The sequence below is a fragment of the Scomber japonicus genome, chromosome 4 (genome assembly GCF_027409825.1).
Source record: "Scomber japonicus isolate fScoJap1 chromosome 4, fScoJap1.pri, whole genome shotgun sequence".
Taxonomy (NCBI): Eukaryota; Metazoa; Chordata; class Actinopteri; order Scombriformes; family Scombridae; genus Scomber; species Scomber japonicus.
The window spans coordinates 21748365-21768744 of NC_070581.1; the positions used below are offsets into that span (position 1 = coordinate 21748365).

Here is a 20380-nt window from a genome sequence, read left to right on the forward strand (position 1 = left end):
TCATAAGTCCTGCCCCTGCCATGTTAGCACATGGGACATGAGCCCAACTAAAATATCAAAGTACACATCAAATACATTTTTTCAAAGATGGTATCTGTCATTTTATGTAGTTCTTATCACGCTGATGTTTGTTCAAGTGCTCATTTTGTTGATAAGCTTGTTTGTTATTTGATGAAAAAAAGGAGGTATGATTGATAGCTGTTACAGCCACTTTCAAACCTCTGTCAGGTGGCAGGACAGCTGAAGGGGTTGTGTCCTGCAGGCCATCATCTCACCGCCTAACTTGTGCAGACAGCTGCAGACTCTGGCTCCAAATTACATTACACAAGCAAGATGGCAGCTCTTATATTTTAGCTTCACTTTTGTACAACGGTGGGAGGTGGATACGTGTCGTCCATATGTTGATTTGGGAACCTTACAATTGTTTTAAGACAAACTTGAACATTTTTGATTTGTTAACCGTGACATACTGTTTCTTTTACATTTGAAAACAGTAATAACACAATAAAGACCTAAATTAATTATTAGGTGATAGTGTAAAGAGTCAGAATATTAACAGTTTGTAATGGTTAAGTACAATTTTTCATATTTTTAGTTTTCTTCTTTTCCATTACATTTAAGTGGAAAATATTGTAGATTTAACCCCACTAAATTTATTTGACCGCTATAGTTACTTTATATACAAAGTATATCATCATTACATGTAATATTATACATTATTACAATTTAAAATGCCCCACAGTATATAAAGCAGTCAAAATTAGCTATGCCTGCACCATTTAAGTACAGTTTTCTGATAATATCTATGTGTACTTTTACTTAATATTATGAATACAAGATGTGTAATGGGGTACTTATACATTGTTGCTACTTTTGATACGTCTTTAATCACTGTTGCAAAGTAACTTGTAACCATAGGTTTCAAATACATGTAATGGAGTAAAAAGTACAATATTTTCCACTGAAATGTAGCAAATTATCAGTATAAAATAGCATAAAATGTAAATAGTCAAGTACAAAAAACAAAAAATGGAGTCAACTACACCCATCATACTCCTGTCACCACCTGCAGCCGTCTCCATCTGCTCCATATGTAACGAATCCTACATGTGAGCCACACATAGAAACATGTTTGTTCCTGCAAAGACAAGCAGACAGATGGTCTGACACAGCCCTGCATGCTCTGTACACGTCATCCACATAGCACCTGAGATTCAATTTGATAATGAAACAGCAAAACCTGCAAACTGGCATGAAAAAGTCAACATGGTGGACCAGTAAGGAAAAGAAACTATCTGATTCTTATGATGTTGTTATTGTGAACCACTCCTACAGATGAGTGTTATTTTCAGGGAGACTCAAGTTTATTATCCTGCACCAACACCTTGGCAGATAATAAACTTTACTGTTAGGACACTAAAGGAGCAGGAAGAAAACAGAGTTGTTTCTCTATGTGTCTGGTTGTTTCTTCCCTTCCTGATTTCTGTACGAGGAGACAGATGTCACCATGAAGTGAGTCACACAGTGACATGAGTCAAGAGCCAAGAGATTTTACCCCTTGTTGTTCTCCTCAAGATTTCTTTTAGCTTTGTCTGCAAAAAACACATGGAAATTGTCAGCGCAAAAAAAATATTTTTAGGACTGTAATGGATGAATAACAGACATGTGAGTCATAATTTGGCCTGAGAAAAAATAGAAAATGATTGTCTTATTAAATGTCAGTGTCTTCTGGAAAAGAGGCTGCAACTGATATGAATATAATTATTTGAAGTGTTTGGTGTGTGCCATGTCAGAATAGATACACATACATATATTAGAGTATTGATTGATTGTTTCAGTATCACCAGTCAGAACACATCTGATTCCTGTATATAAGAAAACTCAATCCATGGCCGCTGAAGATTACAGTTAACATAGAAAACAATACTTGTCAGTGATATTGAACATTCCTTATGAATTATTACGGTGCTGTACTTGGAAGCTATTCAATAAAATAGTATCACAAAGGGCAAATAGACTGTTTGATTAATTGTTGGCTGCAAATAATGTTTTTACTGTTCTGTGCCAAGAAATAAAATGACCACATCATTCAACCATGACTCATGTTAACTGACAACAAAAGGGTTGTGCAATCAAGGTGACGAAAAAAAAGGCCAAGACTTGAAATGTAAATAAACATGTTTAAGTCAGATAAAATACCTTGCTTTCAACTGAATTTGAACTCAGTTTTCAAAACTCTATTTGGCTCTGACATGGGGCCACAGTGTGGAGATGTAGAGGGGTTTACTGGGAACTATAGAGGCTGGTAAACACGGTCTCCATGGAAATTTAATAAAAATACAAAAAATATAAGTTCCTCTTGTAAACTGTCCATTTGCCCGAGCATTGCAATGTTGATCTGAAACCCAATAACCTGGACTTTCCCACCCAAAACCACAGCGAGTTGCTTAGCAACACCAATAAAACATTTGTAAAGGAAGCTTGCTGGGGCAATAACTAATTGTGTTGTTTATTCTTGTCTTTTTCAGCACGTAAGCCTTCAAGAAGCTGGGCTGGATGCCAAGGGTTTTGTTTTCTAATGGATGGTCTTAGTTTTTCAGTTGAACTGCACCTTAATGTGTTCTAACAGCAGCTTTGCTCCACAGTGTAGGTCTACTCCCTGTTGGGATTTGAGCTAACCCCACAGTCCCGAACCACAGGGCTCCATTAAGATGACACACAGCTTTGTCTTCACCTCGAAGACTCTTTGAAATGAGAGTGATGGAGCCCACAGGGACACCACTTACAAACTATAGTGCAAGTGTACTGACACAGACATGCACACACATCTAAATCATTGCTAACATGTAACAGTACCTCACTATTTACGGCCCCTCTTTACCCCATTGTGAACATGTGATGTATGGCTGATTTGAAAAATGCACAATGGTCGATCAGCCCCATTCGGGAAATGTTCCCATGAGTTCAGAGGCCTTAATTGTGTATATCTAAGAAACAGCATCCTATGACAGCAACAATAAGATGAGAAATGGCGCCATCTTTGGGTGCCTTCCTAAACTAGTGACTGTAATACTTTTCATAGAATGATAAAAACAAATGAAAGGGGAAAACTTTATTTATTTTTTTTAAACTTTTATTCCACAGAATAAATGCTAAATATTCTGCTGAAATCTGAAACATTTCCCACAGCTGTAACACATTTTCAGATATTCATTAGAAATTCATTAGATATGTTAAATGAAGACAACACTACTCCTGCTTGTGTTATTATGTGTTTAATGACAAAAAACCAATTTTTCCATAACAGCAGCAGGGTGAGAAAAAGATGACATCACCATATTTTCCTGTGTTGATGGAGGATTTAACATGCAAATAGTTTAGTAACAGCTTCATCTTCTTGTGAACACATGGGTCAAAAGAGTTTTGCTGTCATAAAGTGCAGCAGGAAACAGAAGACTAATTTTAGGATTAAACAAAGTGCAAGTGATCACGCTGGAGGAATGTCACAGGTCTAACAGTATGGTAAACTACAGCCGCTGAATCCAATCCAATCAAAGCTGCAGGCAATTCATGGTAAAATGATATTCCATGTGGCCTCGATGAAGAGTTATCAGTTAAAAACATTTTCTGGATGAAGTGAACATAATTGTCTTTACTCCTTTAGTTATCCAGCGCAAGTCAGTACATAACAAGTGCTCATTTGCCTTTCATTTAGCATAAAAAATAAAAAATCATGGAGCTGGATATGAGGGCTGATGCTCATAAAAATCTGGGGCCAAGTCACATCTTAAAAGAGCTCAATATGTAGCTAGTGTACATTCTAGTAGCTACAAATAATGAAAAAATAAATCCATGCATGTGCGATACAAGCATAGTCTGTTGAAAATATATAATCAACAATTTCCTTAATCATCTGCACCATCTTGCAGAAACTTAACGACTGATTCACGAGTCGTTTGATACCCAAGATCTTGTTTAGCGATTCAGTCTGTCACACAAAGACACTTTAAACAGCCAACATAAACAGATGTCTCTGAATATGCCCCGCAAACTCAGAACCAACTCCTTCTCAAAATATATATTCTGTACAATATACTGTAAATAAAATAAACCTTCAAACATACAGAAGCATAGTCTTTTTTTCTTTTTCAACTCTTACTTGCTTTTTTTCTTCTCACTACAGTCCTCAAACTCCACAATCTTAGCAGTCAATATTAATGCTTGACAGCAGCTCCTCCAAGGCAGCCAGCTTCTGATTAGCCTCCTCGATGGCGCTGTAAGTCTGGACGTTGCTTGCAATGTGGTAGCGGATGTCGTCCACCAGGGGGACAGAGTCAGTCTCATGTCTGTCCTCCAGTGACGAGGCGTCTTCTTTGATGATCTCCGCAAACTCGGGCTGCTCCACCATCTGTGAAAGACAGGCACGACAGGTGTGAATTTCTCCTGAGGAACTGAGTGTGGCAGATCAGAACATCAAGAACACATCGACTTCCTCTCACAGCTGTTATACTGTGGGAAAAAAATGGGATCTTTCTCGTGTAGCCTCCAAATCAAAAACGTATATGGCCTCATATCATTATTATAGTTATTATTTATCACCTGTGATTTTTTGCATAATACAGATGATATATATGGACCAATACTTACAATAAAATATTTACTGAATGATTGTTTTTTACATATTTACTTTTAGTGTTTGTTTTTAGGTCATCATTGCTACTTTTTATAAATCACTTTGAAATTCCAGTTTATGGTAAAACTTCTACTTAAGTAAACCGTATCATTTAAATATGAATATACTTGTATTACTTTCATTGCTAGTGCATTTATGGTATTTCTTCTAAGAGTTATACACCATTAACTACTAGTTCACGTACTGCTCACTGGTTGAGAAGAGGTCACATAGCAACCAAAAAACACACTTCCACTGAAGTAATAGTCCTTCATTTTGGGGAACAACGGTTATAGTCTTTCTTGCTAAACTGCTAGCATGGCTCTGTCCAAAGATAACTATGTTTACCAGCACTTCTAAAGCTCACTTATTCACATTATATCTTGTTTTTCTAATCTGTAAAAATCTGAAATATAAACAAAAATTTGTGATGATACATGCTGGAACCATTTTTTGCTAGTTGCAGTGGCTTTCCCCCTGCCTCCATGCTTTATGCTAAACTAAGCTAACCACCTGATGGTACTTGCTTTATATTTGGTGAGCAGACACAAGAATGTCTTCCCATTTAACACTGTGAAATTTGCTACTTTTGCAAGGACTTAACTTCATGACTCACCCACTTCACTGCCACCACCGATAGTCTAAACATAATCTAACTGTTACACGTAAAGATTGATGTTCTGTGTGCACGTCAGTTACCGAGTTGCCAGAAAGGCAAGATTCCTGCTTTTCAGTCAAAATAAAAGCCGCCCACCAATGTCAACACACACTCACACTCACCCGCTCGATGATCTTGGCCATGAACTCTGTGCATTGATCTTCCAGCCGAGAGAGACGGAAAAGCTTGGCTGTCTTCCACATGTGCAGAACGTTGTCCTCACATATAGCCTTACCGAGCGTCTTCCCACACAGACGCTTCAGCCCCGGCAGCAGGTACATGTCAGCCACGCACAGGACATCAAACACGTTCTCCATCGTTAGCTAGACATAAAGGAGAAGCAGTCAGTTGTCAGATAATGATGATAACCATTCAAGAAGCATTAGTTTTGTTGTTTACACCTTTTCTTTCATTTTAAAAGGTGTAAATATACAATACATTTTCGAATACAGTGGAAAGAGCAAAGTAATTATTATTATCAATTTATTTTTAATGTAATAGTAAAGAATCAACAGCTAAACTGCTGATCATATTTAAACACCTCTGACCTAAACATACTTTTTTTTTTTACAGGCTCTTTCCTAGCTGTAGGTAACCAATTTATCAGCCATAAATTGGTGCATAAATGTGATCCTCTACTGGCAGACTGGCATGTTTCTCATTTTTATGCAACAATAACAAGGTTGCATTCCTATGGAGCCCCTCTGGTGACATGGTCATAAAAAATAATTAAATTGTGGCCACAATATAGCTATAACGTGTGCACAAAATACTAATTTGTGGCCACGAAATAGGTCTAACGTGCGCACGAAATACTAATTAATAATATTAATATCATTCCTGGACAACTGGGTAAGCAAATCGAGCACACCTTCTCTAGAACCTGCCTCTCAATATCCTGTTTAAATGTCTCTCGGTAATGATGGTTCCTTACAATGCCAGGCTTTTCAGAATGTCTTTGTAGCTCATTCCCAGCCTAAAATAAAACTCTATCATACTGTCCCTGTCCATCGTGTAGCTTTAGCCCCTCTAATGTCTCTACCTTAGACCTTAGAGAAGGTGCGATTGATTTGCTTACCCAGCTGTGTAGGAATGATATTAATATTATTAATTAGTATTTTGTGCGCACGTTATACCTATTCATGGCCATGAATTAGTATTTTGTGTGCATATTATAGCTATATTGTGGCCACAATTTAATTATTTTTTTTGACCATGTCGCCAGAGGGGCTCCGTACATTCCTGATAGTTGATAGGAAAAAACTGAAATGAACAAACATCAGGCAGAGATTGAGCTCAAACCTCTGTGTCATCACTGTAGATGTAATACATGAGGAGGATGAAGATTTCATGGGAGATGTTGTGCAGAGTGATCACTGGGGTGCTGGGCTGTGACTGTAGCTGCTCTCCCTCACTGAAGTGGTCCTCCAGTAAGGCTTTAAAGTAATCACTGCGCCCACAGAAAAACGCCTGTAGACACACACACACACACACACACACACACACACACACACACACACACACACACAATAAAACTACCAAACTTGTAGTAGCGGCCTGCAGTGAGCTTGTAGTGAGCTTGTAGTTTGTACCTTATGACACAAGAAATCGTAACCATCGACTCTGAAGCAGACGTCAGGATAAGTAGGTAAGTGGTCAACTCTGTTAAAGGGAAGTTCTCCAAATCCAACCTGAGGGGAATCAGCAGAAGGACACACAAAGAAACAACACATTCAATGAAACTACAGTATGTGTTATTTAAAATGATATTTTTTGGTATCATGTACATACTCTTAGTTCAGTGGGCAGGGCGCAGTCTGCTAACTGAGCCATCTCCTCCTGCAGTCGACAGCTGTGAGGCTCCAGGCTGAGAACTTTCACACAGATTCCCGGCTTGTTGGACACTTCAGTGTGAAGAAAGAAACATATAGTGGAAAAAAATCAATCCAAGCTCCAATAAAGTTTTGAGTTACTACAGTTAAAAAAAAAAGTTCTCTCTTACCAAATTCATACACTTGTTTGCATTTATTCTCCAGCTCCTCTATGAGTTCTGACATTTTGCACTGTTTAGCAAGACGTCTGCACTCCTCAACAAGGCTTACATCAATATCCATACGTCCTGTAACATCAAGGAGGAAAATGGATGAAAATAGTTAAATGATAGTCACTCGTAGATGGCAGACCAATATGATTACTACTGTTTGTACGTTATGGGGGGGTTGTTTTATATTGCTCTGAATAGCTAAAAGGTACATTTGTATTTTTTGTTTGTACACTTTTCTATATCAGATACACTGCAAAAGCCAGTTTGCTTAACAGATGTGCGAACATTCAAAAACACTGTGTATGCTTGAGGCTTGACATATATGATGAATGCATTTCCTTCCTCATTTTTGAATATTTTAGATTGTTCAATGTTTACAACTAGGTTTGCTAGCTTGAAGTCTTTTTTTTAATATTGTAAGATGGATGCTCAGTAACATATCATGCATTTCCAGAATATCCCACATATGTACTATATGATTATGAAATGATAAAACATAATTTGTTTGGATCATTTATTATATCATGTGTTTTTCTTTGCAAATCACAATGAAATAATAAAAAAATTAAATATGCTGCAGCTTTGTTCAGACACAAGATGACAAATTTTGTAATTTGTTTATCTCATGAATCTTGTGTTAAAAGTTTTTTTATTGACACATTTTAAAAAATGTATAGTATGGACTAAATGTTCCTGCCAACTCTAAAAGTTGTGACAAAAAGATGCTCTGATACACACACCCACCTGTGTAAATATATTGCAGGATGGCTCCAAAGGCTGCAGGGTTGATCTAAAATCAAAACAGCTTTTATCCATATGGATTTATTACACGTCTGTATCGTTGTATATTAGACGTGACACCAACAATTAACCAACTGGAATATATTTTTACCTACCAAAGGGTGTTTGAGGGTGATCAGATTCTTCCCTTTCCACTTGGACTCAAACATTTCAGTGAAGTACTCGGAGTGTGCACTGAGAACACAGCGGTGGGCTGAAAATGTTTGCCCATGAACCAGAAACTTGACGTCGTTGTGTTGACCCTGCTCCAGTAACCTAAAGCAAAAACACACTTAAAATCAGCAGGTTAACATGCAAACTGTACTTTTTATTTGCAATTAACAAAAACCCCTGAGGCGCATTAACTATTCTGTCTCCTTTTTTGAATGATAAGAATAGCCAACTTGACACTTACATGTGCAGAAAGTAGTTAAAATCATCTCGCTGCATGGCGCGGACACTGACACACTTATAATCTTTGAGCAGGCGTCGAACTGAGTCACTCAGCGAGCCGTACACACAACGCTCGCCATCAAACGTGTTGGCTTCACACTTGGCACCTGAAGTCAAAGCAACAGAGGGAGAAAAAGCATGATTAAACATTAGGGTACAAATATCATGCTCACCATGGCATCACTGTATAGCAGATTTGACTTTTATTATCTTTGAAACAAACAAAAAGTAACAATGCTCCAGTAAAACTCCCAGTCTTACCACTAGCCAACAGGTACTGGACCAGCTCCTCATGACCACAGAGACAAGCATAATACCTAAAGGACAGGAGGGTTCACATTTCAAGGGTCAGAACAATAATCCTGTGTCAGTCAGAGAATTTGCCTGACTTGCCTGAAAAATACTTACAGAGGGGTGCTATCCCATTTATCTCTTACATTGAGGTCAACGTCTCTTTGTTCAACAAGGTATCTTTAGGAGAGAGAGAGAGCAACACAATGAGTGGTTACTAGAGTCGTCAAAGTCATCATTCAGTGAGGCTCAGACTCTATAAACATTTTCAGTGATAAATCAAAGGAGGTGAAAGGTTGTAAGCCTCTTAATTGCTTTCTAAAATAGGCAACGTGCATTGTGCATACAGCTGCATGCATGCAGTAAAGCACATTAACAATACTTGGTATAGATTGGTGACCCCTTGGAACTTGTATTATTATATATTGATTCCTGCTTTCATTTGCACAGTGGTTCTTGTTGTTTCAGTGCTGGAGAAATCTAGTGTTGCAATCTGAAACTAGGTTAGCTGAATAGTTAAATCTGTGCACATGTTTCCGTGTTGACTTGACTGATGGCTGCTTTCTTAGAAGGACGTGTCAGCCTATGCCTGATCGGGGGGTGCCTGACATCTGTCACAAGATAAACTGACACTGGCAGCTAGTGTCTCACCTACGTCGCATCTGGAACTCGAGCCGCTGACCTACAAACGTTATCTAAAGTTTCCACTTGGGTCATCACAGCTAATGATAGCAACCCTGCCCTCCGTGTTTACCTCCTGCAAAACGATGCAATTAGCTTTGAGGCTTTTAGCTGCAAGACTACAGTGTCCACAGCAGGCTAAAACAAATGATGGCTAGTGTTTGGTAGGACGGGGAAGTAGGGAAAGTGAAGATAAGAAGCTGAGCTGCAACTGTGTAAAGAAATGTGAGCTTTTAATACATAGACAACGCAAACCAAGCCCCCTCCACCTAAAAACCCCCCGTTAGCTGAGCTGCTGCTGGTTACCTGACTCTACAAATGTCGCCCTTTCTGCAGCTGCTAAACAAATCGTACACATCCATGATCCCCTCGGTGTTTTCGGTCCTCTGTGAGGCATTGAGACGGCCTGTCTGCGGGACAGGTGTGCGGTAACTCGGTGAAGCTTGCCGTTTACACCGTCGACGCGGAGAAAGTTGCTGTTTTTTAGCTGTCAGACCTTCTTGCACAGTTGTTTACAAGCTGATGGTCGGACCCTTGTTTTGGTCGAAGAGGTTCACCGATCACGTGACTAGGGCGCATCCCCTTCACTTGTCGTACGGTAAGTTGAAGTAGCGGTTGTTTATTTGTTTCCAGTGGCTCAAAAAATAACCCATCCTTTATTGTATACACCACACGAATTTTAGACTCTTAAGTCTTAGTTTAAATCTAGTGAAATTTGTTATCATTCCTAAACCATGAAAAAGTAACTTCAAAGGGCAGCAGTTCGCATTAATGGCTATGAAACTTTGAAAATCCGAGCTCTCACGGAACACTTGAACGCAACATACGTCAGCATATTTAATGGCAATGTTTGCTGTATTGTGTGAATCAAAATATACAGTAAAACTGAGTCAAACTAGTGCCATACACTTCAAATCTGTTCCCCAGTTTCATGTAAGTTTACAGCTTGTAGAGTATCTCAGAAGAAAATATGTTATTTCACACAGTTTGACTAATAAGACGAGACAAACGCTTCCCCAGTTTGTGCCTATAGGCAAACCCACAGTGCTGGTTATATTCAGACAGTTTGTTGTTGCCCCTACAGCTGAAATAATACGATGATTAATCAGTTTGTTAATGGACAACAATTTCAGTAACTGAGGCATTGTTTATTAAGTTTTATTTTAAAGCAAAATGCATAAAATTCACTGGTACCAGCTGCAGACAAATAATTGGAATTTGAGTTAAACTTGAGGTGCACTGTGTTTCTTCAATATTATGAAGGGCCCATTGCATAGGTAGATTATGGTCTCAGTCAATAGTATATAAAGTGCAAGTCTCCCTCCAAAAAAAAAAGACAAGGCACACTGTAGAGGTTTGTGTAAAAATAAAACGGCTTTATTTCACATGGAAAAGTTTTTAAATGATCAGCGTACCACACAGATCCTCATTGGGAATACCACAAAGACCCAGCAGCACTTCTACCCATAAGTGTCTTTAACTTAACTTGAGCTTCAGGGAATAATGACCAGCATTTCAGTATTTTCTGACATTTGATACACTGCACAATCAATCGATTATCATAAAGAAAATAATTGTCTGACCTAGATGATGAAAATAATGGTTGTTTGCACACGTGGTGAGGGAATAATACTACTTTGTCCTCAGTTTTGTGTGAGCAATTTGATTTTTAAAAAACAAACAAAAAAACATCATCACTTTTCAGCAAGTAAATTAATTAAATAATAATTATATATAACACTATTGATTTATTTTATAATATAAACTGTAAATTAAGCAAAAGTGATGAAATGAAAATAAAAGCAACAGCTCAGCAACACAAGGAACCACTGATGTATGATGTCCGATCTTCTTGTCCTTATTTTTGTTGGGTTAGTGTGAAAAGCTTTTGTTTTAACAAGCTGATCTGAAGTTGGAGTTTTTCTCGCTCCAGCAGGAGGTTTTCCTTTTGCAGTTTCAACACATCAACCTGCAGACTCTCAGGGTCTAGAAAAGCAAACAAACACACATTTTATTTGTGATTCCAGATTCTAAATATAATAATCTTCATTTAAATAAATAAAACAAAATAGTTGGAATTTATTGGGTTTCAACTAAGAAAGAAAAACCTCACTATAATCATTCAGATATCAGGTATGTTATGACATTTTGTGTCAGTACTCAGCAGTCAGAATACATATTTACGAAATTGTCAACAAATCCCATCAAAAGATCAACATCATCTCTCAATACTTTCTGATATCCTCATCCTGTCTATGGCCCTCAAACCCATTTGTTCCAACAGACATCATAAAAAAACTAGTTATATCAGTAAAAAGATTATTTATTAAGATCAATTCATTGATGGTTTTGGTCTATTAATAAGATTTGTAGACAATAGGAAAACCATAAAATGTCAAACCCATCTTATGACCCTATAATTCAAAATTTGGTCATTACCACCACAAAGGTAGCATTACTCAATCCCAAAAGTGAAAAGTTTCACATTTGCTTTCTTAGAAATGAGGCTCTTTATTCGTAAAACCTTTAAGTTGAACTATAAAACTGATTTACAACAAACACTCCCACATTCCAGGCATTTACCTGTGGCAGGTCTTTTCATGGGTGCTTTCAGAGGATTAACACTTTTATAGCTCTGTTCAATCCAGAAAGGAGGGGAGCTACGCAGTTCTACCTCAACAGGGTAGTGGTCGCTCACTCTCAGGGCCTGTGGGAGTGTGCGTACACTGAATCAGGAACATGCCCTCATAACATAACATAGAAGTGCATAATGTATGAGGCACAAATTACTTCATAAACTCACCTTTCTTTCTGTCATGTCAAACTCTTTGTGGAAGTTAAATGGTTTGGCTGAGCCTGGCAAAATGGCAGCCAGCATGTCTTCTCCATACACGACAATCCTGTATAACACATAATGACAAGAACATTTTCTTCTTGGCAGAAAATATCCTCTAATTGCTCTAATTGCTCTTCTTTTCAAAAAGAAAAAAGACAACATTCCTCTCTGGGACCGCATGTATAAAGTAAATTATTATTCTAATACCTATCATAGGTGTGCTCATTCGTTGTATTTGCAGTGGTGTCCACGTCATCACCAATCAGCCAGTGGAAATTCTTGTTGCTGCGAATACGGATCTCTGTCATTTCTTCGCTTGTGACATATTTACCATCTGCATTGAAGTCACCCAGGATCATTATGTTCTAGAGAAAAATTAGAAATAAACATTTCAGTAATCTTAATCCTCTCTATCCCTTAGTTTAGCATCAATCATCTTTTGATCATATAAAAGATACATCTCAGACCTGGTGAGGACATATGTACAAGGGCGTTCACTTAAAATCAGCAGATAAATCCCTTATCAAAGTTAGTGAGTCTAGCCAAAGTAAGAAACCGTGGAATGCATGTCTGTTTAAAATCCACGCAGCTACGTCTGTATTTTCATTATTAACTATCTTTCTGTCATTATATATCATCTGCTTTTACTTCTTACTGGGTTTTTTTGTTACTGTCCCTCATGTCCTTTGCTAAAGCACTTTTCTGAATTTTGTTGAGAAAAGTGTTATAGAAAAAAAAAAGTAAAAAGTATTATTATTATTATTTGTCAAAATGCAGAAAAATCCAATCAAAAATGTTTAGTGACAATTTATAGGCCATACAGTAGTTGTGAGTTCATGATAAATATAAGCATATATGAAATAGAAGTATTTGTGTTTTAACTTTGCTCTTAATATATACTATTATATCATTAGTTTACCGTTTCAGGGGGAACCATGACAATGCAACTCACATCAGTTTTCCATTTGTCTCTCACTGCCAGGAAGACTTCATACAGCTCATCCAGCTCTTTCTCTGAGTCCTGTGGTCTGGTATGCACCGGGATCAGCACAATATCCTTCAGCACTACAACACAAAACTGCCCATTAGACTACAAATGCTCACATCACATGACACACCCAATAATAACATGAAACAATGACTGAAACAATTGCACAAAGGGGTAGCTGATAGTCTAATCTTGATAAACCTGTCCTCTGCTACCTTTGTCATTCTAAATCAGATGCCCTCACCTTAAAAAAACAAACCAGCCCACATATAGGCTAGACATACCACAGAAGCAACCGTCGTAACAGTAACAACAACAACCCACCACAAATCATGACATAATAACTCCCAGCTATTTACGCATGTGTGTGTCACCTAACTTCCTGCATCATAAAAAGCAGAAACTGACCGGTATTGTGCGGTTTGAAGTGCAGAATGTATGGCTCTCTCGCAAAAGCATCCATATCGTTCACCTGGTTGTCTTCATATTGATAGCTGTCAATCAGGTCGACCACATCATCCCTTCCAGTGGGACAAAAAAAAACTGCTTTTAGTGCAACTGTGTGGTGGTAATACACTCCACATGTGACATTAATGCTTATAAACATATAAGAGTTTGATGATTTGTCCTCACCTGTAGAGAAACAGAAACTGCTCCTTGTATCTGGTCCTTCCCAGTCGGACACTGAGCTGCAGAGCGTAGTGATGGGTTGTGTTGACTCTAGAAAGCAAAGAACAGTAAGGGGCAGGTATACATCAAAAAAACATTGCTTCATCGAGACGTAAGAAAAACATGTAACTCACCTATTCAGTTCTTTCAAGAGCAGTTTGACAGAATCGCCGCTCACATCGACCACCTCCAGAATCAAAATGATGTCATATCGAGACACAATCTATAAAAGAAAAAAAGCTCAATTAAGTAGAAGTGTGAAGTTTAGATGATAGAAAGGACGCTTTTTAGCCATTGGAGAGATGTTTGTCATTCAGGCATTTATTTATCAGAACTCGTGTCAGTTTAATTGTAGGCAGCTATAAATAACAAGGAATAAATAAAGAATAATTTTCATTCTCACACTTCATACTGCACACTGCCACTTATTTCTTATCTCTCCTCAGCAGCTTCCCGAAAATAACATCAGTGACACGAATCAGGCATATCTGAAACTAAACTCTTAACTGACTACTGATCTCTAATTGTGTAATATGTTCACTGAACCCATGAGTCCCTTCTATCTAGTAAATGCCTGAAAGTTGTAGAAATTAGCCATCTGATGCTTTACTGTCATAGGAGACATGTTTACCTTAACAAGAGTTGAAAGAACATCTGGATCTGAGACTTTCGTCAGTCCAAACCTCTGGACATTGAACGCAGCAATCTTCATGCCTGACAAGAAAAGGGAAAATAGAGACATTTAAAAGAATGTATTTAAAATGATTCAATTATTCATTCATATTGCTTTAAATGCACATTAAAAACACAGTTTTACAGTCTCTGAGCTATTTTTACTTACCTTCAATAATGTGTCAGTATTTTGTGAGGTCCAGTAGTTGCCACAGTGTCAGTAGCGCACAAACCACCAGTATACACAGACACCTGGCTGCATGGGAAATGTACTTCTGCGTAACTGTTTTCTTTTAAGGGAGGGTGATGATTGGATCATACGTCTGAAAAGACAGACAGGCAGAGTTTGAAAAGAAAGCCAACACAGTGTGACATTGAGAGGACAGACCAGTTTTTTTGTTTACAACCATTTCTCACCAATGGTTCTTTGACAGTTGAAGCAAATCTATCATTCAGAGTACATGGAGTACTAGCATGTTTGGACACACCTTCCCATTCACTGGAGTGTTTCTGGTGCTGTGTCTGTGACGTCTTGTTTCACTACGTTTTTCTCTCTCTGATCTTAACCGTTTTCAGGCTGAAGACTAATTTCTCAAATATTTTTATGATCACTGAAAGTTCAACGTCATAAGTATTAAGACTCTACCAAAGCCAGTTTATCTTACACAATCTTATCCTTGTTACAATCTAGCTCAAGGCTAGACAAGGGCAGGAAAACCACACCTGAGTTGTAACTAAAAATATATTTAATGTACATAAATGAAAGATAAATGAAACTAAACACAACAAAAATCAAACATTGTGGAGGAGAGGGGGCAAGTGACTGACTGCTAACCAGCATATGTAGTATAGGAGTCTGTCAGTCCAGGTGAGCTGAACCTCCCTGAGCCCACCAGGTTCCTGCAGGTAGAGGACAAAGAGTCTGTTCAGAGAGAGAGAGCTGTCACATCATGTTTGGGCACATTCTGTAGGTAATCTATACAGTCTGTGTATTATTATCCTCTAGATTAAGCAGCTTTTAGGCCTTAATTTGTCATGAAGGATAGGTTAAATCACTCCACACTTTCTTGTCTGTGGAATGATTTTGTAGGTAAGATAAACTGGCTTTGGGAGAGTCTTATTACTTATGACAGTGAACACTCAGTGATTGTAACAATATTTGAGAAATGAGTCTTTAAAAAAGTTTGGAAACACTTTCTTACTCAAGTGAATGGGAAGGTGTGTCCAACATGTTGGTACTATATGTAATGAATGATAGATTGTGTAGATAATCTATGCAGTCAGTGTGTTATTTTCCTTTAGATTAAGCAGCGTGTATGGCCCTAATTTGTCATGAAGGATAGGTTTAATCACTCCAGACTTGTCTGTGGCATGTGGCTTTAAAAAAAATCTGTTTCCTTCATTGCTCCTGCAGCAAATCTCAACACTGAAATCTCATTTGGGCAGAAATCCAAAATAAAAAAAAATATTCTGATCTGACACATGCTTTAATTTATTATCAGTAGTGATTTTGGCTCTGGATTTATTCTTGTATCATAGACCTGACTCTTCTTTTTTTAAGACTTTGAGCAGGTCAAAAAATTGATTGCTTAAGTATACCTGAAACAGAGGAGCAGGTCCGGATTCCAGCGGTACAGAAACAATGCAACCTTTACTGAGGGGGTAGGTGGGAGAACTGGTGGCATGCGTCAGACTGGTTTACCCACATTGGGGAGCAACATAACTTCATTATCGCGCCACACCCAGTCTTGCCTATAAAGAAGCACCCAAAAGATAAGAGATTCACAACAGAGCTCAGCTGCGCCTGACCACGCCATCGTCTCCATCAGTGAAATCTCCACAGCACTACCATGAGTCTGAGGAGCAATCGAAGCAGCCGTAAAGGACTGCATGGGTCTCCAGGGGGATTCAGCAGCATGTCCTTGGGATCCTATTCTATCCCCAGGATCAGCTATGGGGCTGCCCAGGCTTCAATTACACCAGTGACCATCAACAAGAGCCTGCTCACCCCTGTGAAGATAGACATCGACCCCAAAGTCCAAGCTGTGCGCACCCAAGAGAAAGAGCAGATCAAGTCTCTCAACAACCGCTTTGTCTCTTTCATTGATAAGGTAATATCAAATTTCACTGTTGCTGAATGTTTAGTGTAAGTTTTAAATAATTTTGAATATCCTGATAATCTTGTTTAGATTGACCTAATATAATGTTTAAAGGTCAATCATTTACCTTCTCTCTGTTTGTTCTGTGTGGCACTTCCTTCTTGTCTCCCAGGTAAGATTCCTGGAGCAGCAGAACAAAATGCTGGATACCAAGTGGAAGCTGCTGCAGCAACAGACTGCTGCTGCCTCTAATGTTGAGCCCATGATGAAGTTGTACATCAGCAATCTGCAAAAACAGCTAGAGTCAATCAACAATGACAAAAAAAGGCTTGACATGGAGAACAATGCCATGCACAAAAATGTTGACGACTACAGGACCAAGTAAGACTCCGAAAATGTAATAAAATCCTTGTGAGAGAAAGTGAACTAGTGCATGTAGTCAACATATGACATCTGATGAAGCACATACTGATAACAAGAGTAATGGAATGTTTTATTGGCTGTTTCAGATATGAGCAAGAGATCAACCAGAGGAATGATGCAGAGAATGACTTTGTCATGCTCAAAAAGGTTCAGTATGCTGTCATGATGAGATTTGTTTTCTAAGTGTGTGTGTTTAATACTGTTAGATGGTATGTTCTTCAAAGTAAAGGAAAACAACACATAATTAATCCAGATTAAGGTCTTGTGTTAGCTTTTATTCCATCTATATATTTACAAGCAATTTCTCCACTAATAATTTTCATTGTCAGTGTACTAGTACTGCTAGAGGAAAAAGCACAGAGAAAAGATTGTTTGATCTTTTTTTATTGACTTTCCCCAGGATGTGGATGCAGGTTATATGTCCAAGGTGGACCTAGAGGACAAGGTGACTGATATTCATGATGAACTGAACTTCCGCAGGGCTCTGTATGAAATGGTATGTACAACCCTTCACTGGCAATCTTTTTTTTTTAATATAAAGACATCAAATAAATATATGTGAGATTGTATAGCTTGTTCTTACTGTTGCTGTGTGTGTTATATTATTAAAAAAGGAGCTCCAAGAGCTGCAGAACAGCTTGAAGGACACCTCTGTGGTGGTGCAGATGGACAATTCTCGTGCCCTGAACATGGATCACATAGTGTCTGAGGTCAAGGCTCAGTATGAGGAGATTGCAGCACGCAGCCGCGAAGAAGCCGAAAGCTGGTACAGGAAGAAGGTGATAAACTGCGACAAATGACACGGTGTAATATGAATACATACATGTAGCTGTTTTGAATGCAAGTTTCTCCTAAAAACTAAAAGTATAAAAGAGGTTAACAGTTAACTTAAGAGCATAAATCCACCAGAATGTCTGAGTGATGTCTTCACAACGTCTTTTTGACAGAAACCACCCACGTAAAACCTGATAATCATTGATTCCACATGTTTGCTTTCATGTTTGCTCTCTGCCGGCACCAGTTTGACCAGATAGCTGCTGAGGCCAACCAGTATGGTGGCGAGCTGCGTACGTCCAAGGGGGAAATTGCTGAGCTCAGCCGAAAGATCAGCCGTCTGCAGAATGAGATCAAGACTGTAAAAGCACAGGTGAGAGAAAGGTTTATTTAAGTTCATGAGTGTCTTAAAGTTGCATATTCAGTTGAGATAATGTGTGCATTTAACATCTTAGAGCACAAATAGAGATGATGAAATAGTTTGATTTGCTGATTCAAATCAGTATAGAATCAGGTGTAAAAGAGAATACAAAAAGCAACTGTATTATATTTACATATACATAGGCTATAACAAACAGTAATTCATTATTGATTAATTTATCTGTTTTCTCAACTAATTCATTAGTTGTTTGGTCCATAAAATGTAAGAAGAATATGGTGAAAAATGTCTATCACAGTTTTCTAGAGCCCAAGGTGACATTTTCAAATGTCCAAATATCTTTGGATTGTGGAACATCTTTGTCAACAATCCAAATATATTCAGTTTATTCTTATACTGTAGAAGAATAACGAAACCAAAACATTCACACTGAAGACCCCGGAATCAGTGAATTTGGACATTTTTCTTTGAAAAAAGACTAGTTCATTGCTGTTCACAAGGCTGTCAACAACAGCCTGTGGCAGTTCAAGTGTTTTGGTTTGGGTGTTACCACAGGTTTACAAAATTACATAACACCTTCACAATGATAGAGTCAATAATAAATCTCTGATCCTGTATTTTAAAGTGTTGATTGCTTGCTCAAATCTTACTGAGTGCTTACATCATCCATCACTTCACTTTTTTTCAGCGTGCCAGCCTTGAGATTCAGGTAGCCGAAGCAGAGCAGCGTGGAGATGACGCTGTGCGGGATGCAAAGGCTCGCATCAATGACCTGGAGCTGGCTCTGCAGAGGGCCAAGCAGGATATGGCTCGGCAGATCAGAGAGTACCAGGAGCTCATGAATGTGAAGCTAGCCCTGGACATTGAGATCTCCACCTACAGGAAACTGCTGGAGGGAGAGGAGGGAAGGTAAGTTGTGTAGTTCTCATAACATATTGGCTAAATAAATCTATGGGTAAAATCCTAGATTTCTCTAAAAATCTAAATTATTTTGCCACATGAAGATAAATTAATTGGAGCTTACATGTTTTACTTTGCCATTACATCACTGCTCATATATCACCTGCTTTCTCACACACAGACTTGGGCAGGAGTCTGTTTACAACATCGTAACAGTGCCAACACAATTTAAGCAAAGTAAGTATTTACAGCTGTAAATGGCACCATTATTATTACAATCACTGTGACAGCTTTTGTATGTGTGTTTCTGTGTGTGTAATCTTTTCACTGTCTTCTGCCCTACAGCCAATGTGGTTCTCAACCAGGAGCAGCGAAAATCAGCACCCATTCTCATCAAGACAGTGGAGACCCAAAATATATCATACAACTAAAGCAGAAAAGACACGGCAGTACTGGATCACTCTGGTCTTTCAGCTCCAGCTTTTAATTAATCTCTTTGTAACCTACAATAAGCCAACTGCACTGATGAGCCAAACATGTGTATTGTATTAATTTTTCTCTTTGTCCTGAGTGTCACATTAATTACCATTTTCACATTTACTGTTTAAAGTTAATGTACTCAGATGCATGATCATGTGTCCTTTTTTTCTTGAATAATTATTAAAAGAAATCAGACTCAGTTTCATGATTCTTCTTTTTCCATTACCATCAAAACATGCTGCTGATGTGACAAAACTGACATGGGGGAAAAAAATGTTATGGGATAGTGAAAAATATCATATCCATCCCTTGACTTCACCCACATCTTGTTATTCTAAAATGGATTAAATTTTTTTTTTTTTAATTCCCATCAATCTACACACAATACCCCATAATGCCAAAGCAAAAAAAACATAAAATTAAAAACTGAAATATCACATGTACATAACTATTCACACTCTTTACTCAATACTTTGTTGAGGCACCCTTGGCAGCGATTACAACCTCAAGTCTTCTTGGGTATGAAGCTACAAGCTTGGCACACCTGTATTTGGGGTATTTCTCCCATTCTTCTCTGCAGA

General features: G+C 38.2%; 3 protein-coding genes across 4 annotated transcripts; 1 reads left to right on the top strand and 2 right to left on the bottom strand.

The window, feature by feature from the left end:
• Positions 1–3300: 3300 nt before the first annotated feature.
• Positions 3301–10116, bottom strand: abtb1 (ankyrin repeat and BTB (POZ) domain containing 1). 2 transcript variants are annotated; one of them, XM_053317422.1, is made up of 12 exons: positions 9886–10116; positions 9045–9078; positions 8869–8924; positions 8570–8714; positions 8271–8430; positions 8119–8164; positions 7333–7449; positions 7122–7234; positions 6923–7021; positions 6633–6800; positions 5453–5653; positions 3301–4408 (listed from the first exon to the last, which is right to left on the bottom strand). In XM_053317422.1, exons 1-12 carry the CDS (start codon positions 9974–9976, stop codon positions 4202–4204), a joined length of 1437 nt encoding a protein of 478 aa, XP_053173397.1. In that variant the 5' UTR covers positions 9977–10116; the 3' UTR covers positions 3301–4201. The 2 variants fall into 2 exon arrangements, with proteins under 2 accessions (XP_053173397.1, XP_053173398.1); XM_053317423.1 differs by having other exon boundaries at positions 9016–9078; positions 9886–10108.
• Positions 10117–11437: 1321 nt separating this feature from the next.
• On the bottom strand, positions 11438–14864 carry LOC128357447 (deoxyribonuclease-1-like). The gene is made up of 9 exons (XM_053317799.1): positions 14704–14864; positions 14207–14295; positions 14037–14123; positions 13812–13924; positions 13368–13480; positions 12623–12780; positions 12383–12479; positions 12205–12286; positions 11438–11565 (listed from the first exon to the last, which is right to left on the bottom strand). Exons 1-9 carry the CDS (start codon positions 14812–14814, stop codon positions 11438–11440), a joined length of 978 nt encoding a protein of 325 aa, XP_053173774.1. The 5' UTR covers positions 14815–14864.
• A 1793-nt stretch (positions 14865–16657) lies between these two features.
• Positions 16658–19877, top strand: LOC128357612 (keratin, type II cytoskeletal 8-like). Its single transcript, XM_053317977.1, has 9 exons — positions 16658–16855; positions 17016–17224; positions 17353–17413; positions 17667–17762; positions 17881–18045; positions 18288–18413; positions 19108–19328; positions 19501–19556; positions 19665–19877. Exons 1-9 carry the CDS (start codon positions 16661–16663, stop codon positions 19748–19750), a joined length of 1215 nt encoding a protein of 404 aa, XP_053173952.1. The 5' UTR covers positions 16658–16660; the 3' UTR covers positions 19751–19877.
• Positions 19878–20380: the final 503 nt, after the last annotated feature.

Excerpts from the sequence above, each read along its gene's own strand:
- abtb1 (XM_053317422.1), bottom strand. The coding sequence starts at position 9,976 with ATGCCTCACAGAGGACCGAAAACACCGAGGGGATCATGGATGTGTACG. Across the intron at positions 8,715-8,868 it reads CCAGTACCTGTTGGCTAGTG|GTGCCAAGTGTGAAGCCAAC; the intron begins GTAAGACTGGGA and ends CTTTGACTTCAG. Across the intron at positions 7,450-8,118 it reads CCTGCAATATATTTACACAG|GACGTATGGATATTGATGTA; the intron begins GTGGGTGTGTGT and ends TTGATGTTACAG.
- LOC128357447 (XM_053317799.1), bottom strand. The coding sequence starts at position 14,814 with ATGTCTCTATTTTCCCTTTTCTTGTCAGGCATGAAGATTGCTGCGTTC. Across the intron at positions 13,481-13,811 it reads CTTCAAACCGCACAATACCG|TGCTGAAGGATATTGTGCTG; the intron begins GTCAGTTTCTGC and ends TTTGTGTTGTAG. Across the intron at positions 11,566-12,204 it reads GATTGAACAGAGCTATAAAA|ACCCTGAGAGTCTGCAGGTT; the intron begins GTGTTAATCCTC and ends TTGCTTTTCTAG.
- LOC128357612 (XM_053317977.1), top strand. The coding sequence starts at position 16,661 with ATGTCCTTGGGATCCTATTCTATCCCCAGGATCAGCTATGGGGCTGCC. Across the intron at positions 17,414-17,666 it reads ACTTTGTCATGCTCAAAAAG|GATGTGGATGCAGGTTATAT; the intron begins GTTCAGTATGCT and ends GACTTTCCCCAG. Across the intron at positions 17,763-17,880 it reads GCAGGGCTCTGTATGAAATG|GAGCTCCAAGAGCTGCAGAA; the intron begins GTATGTACAACC and ends TTATTAAAAAAG.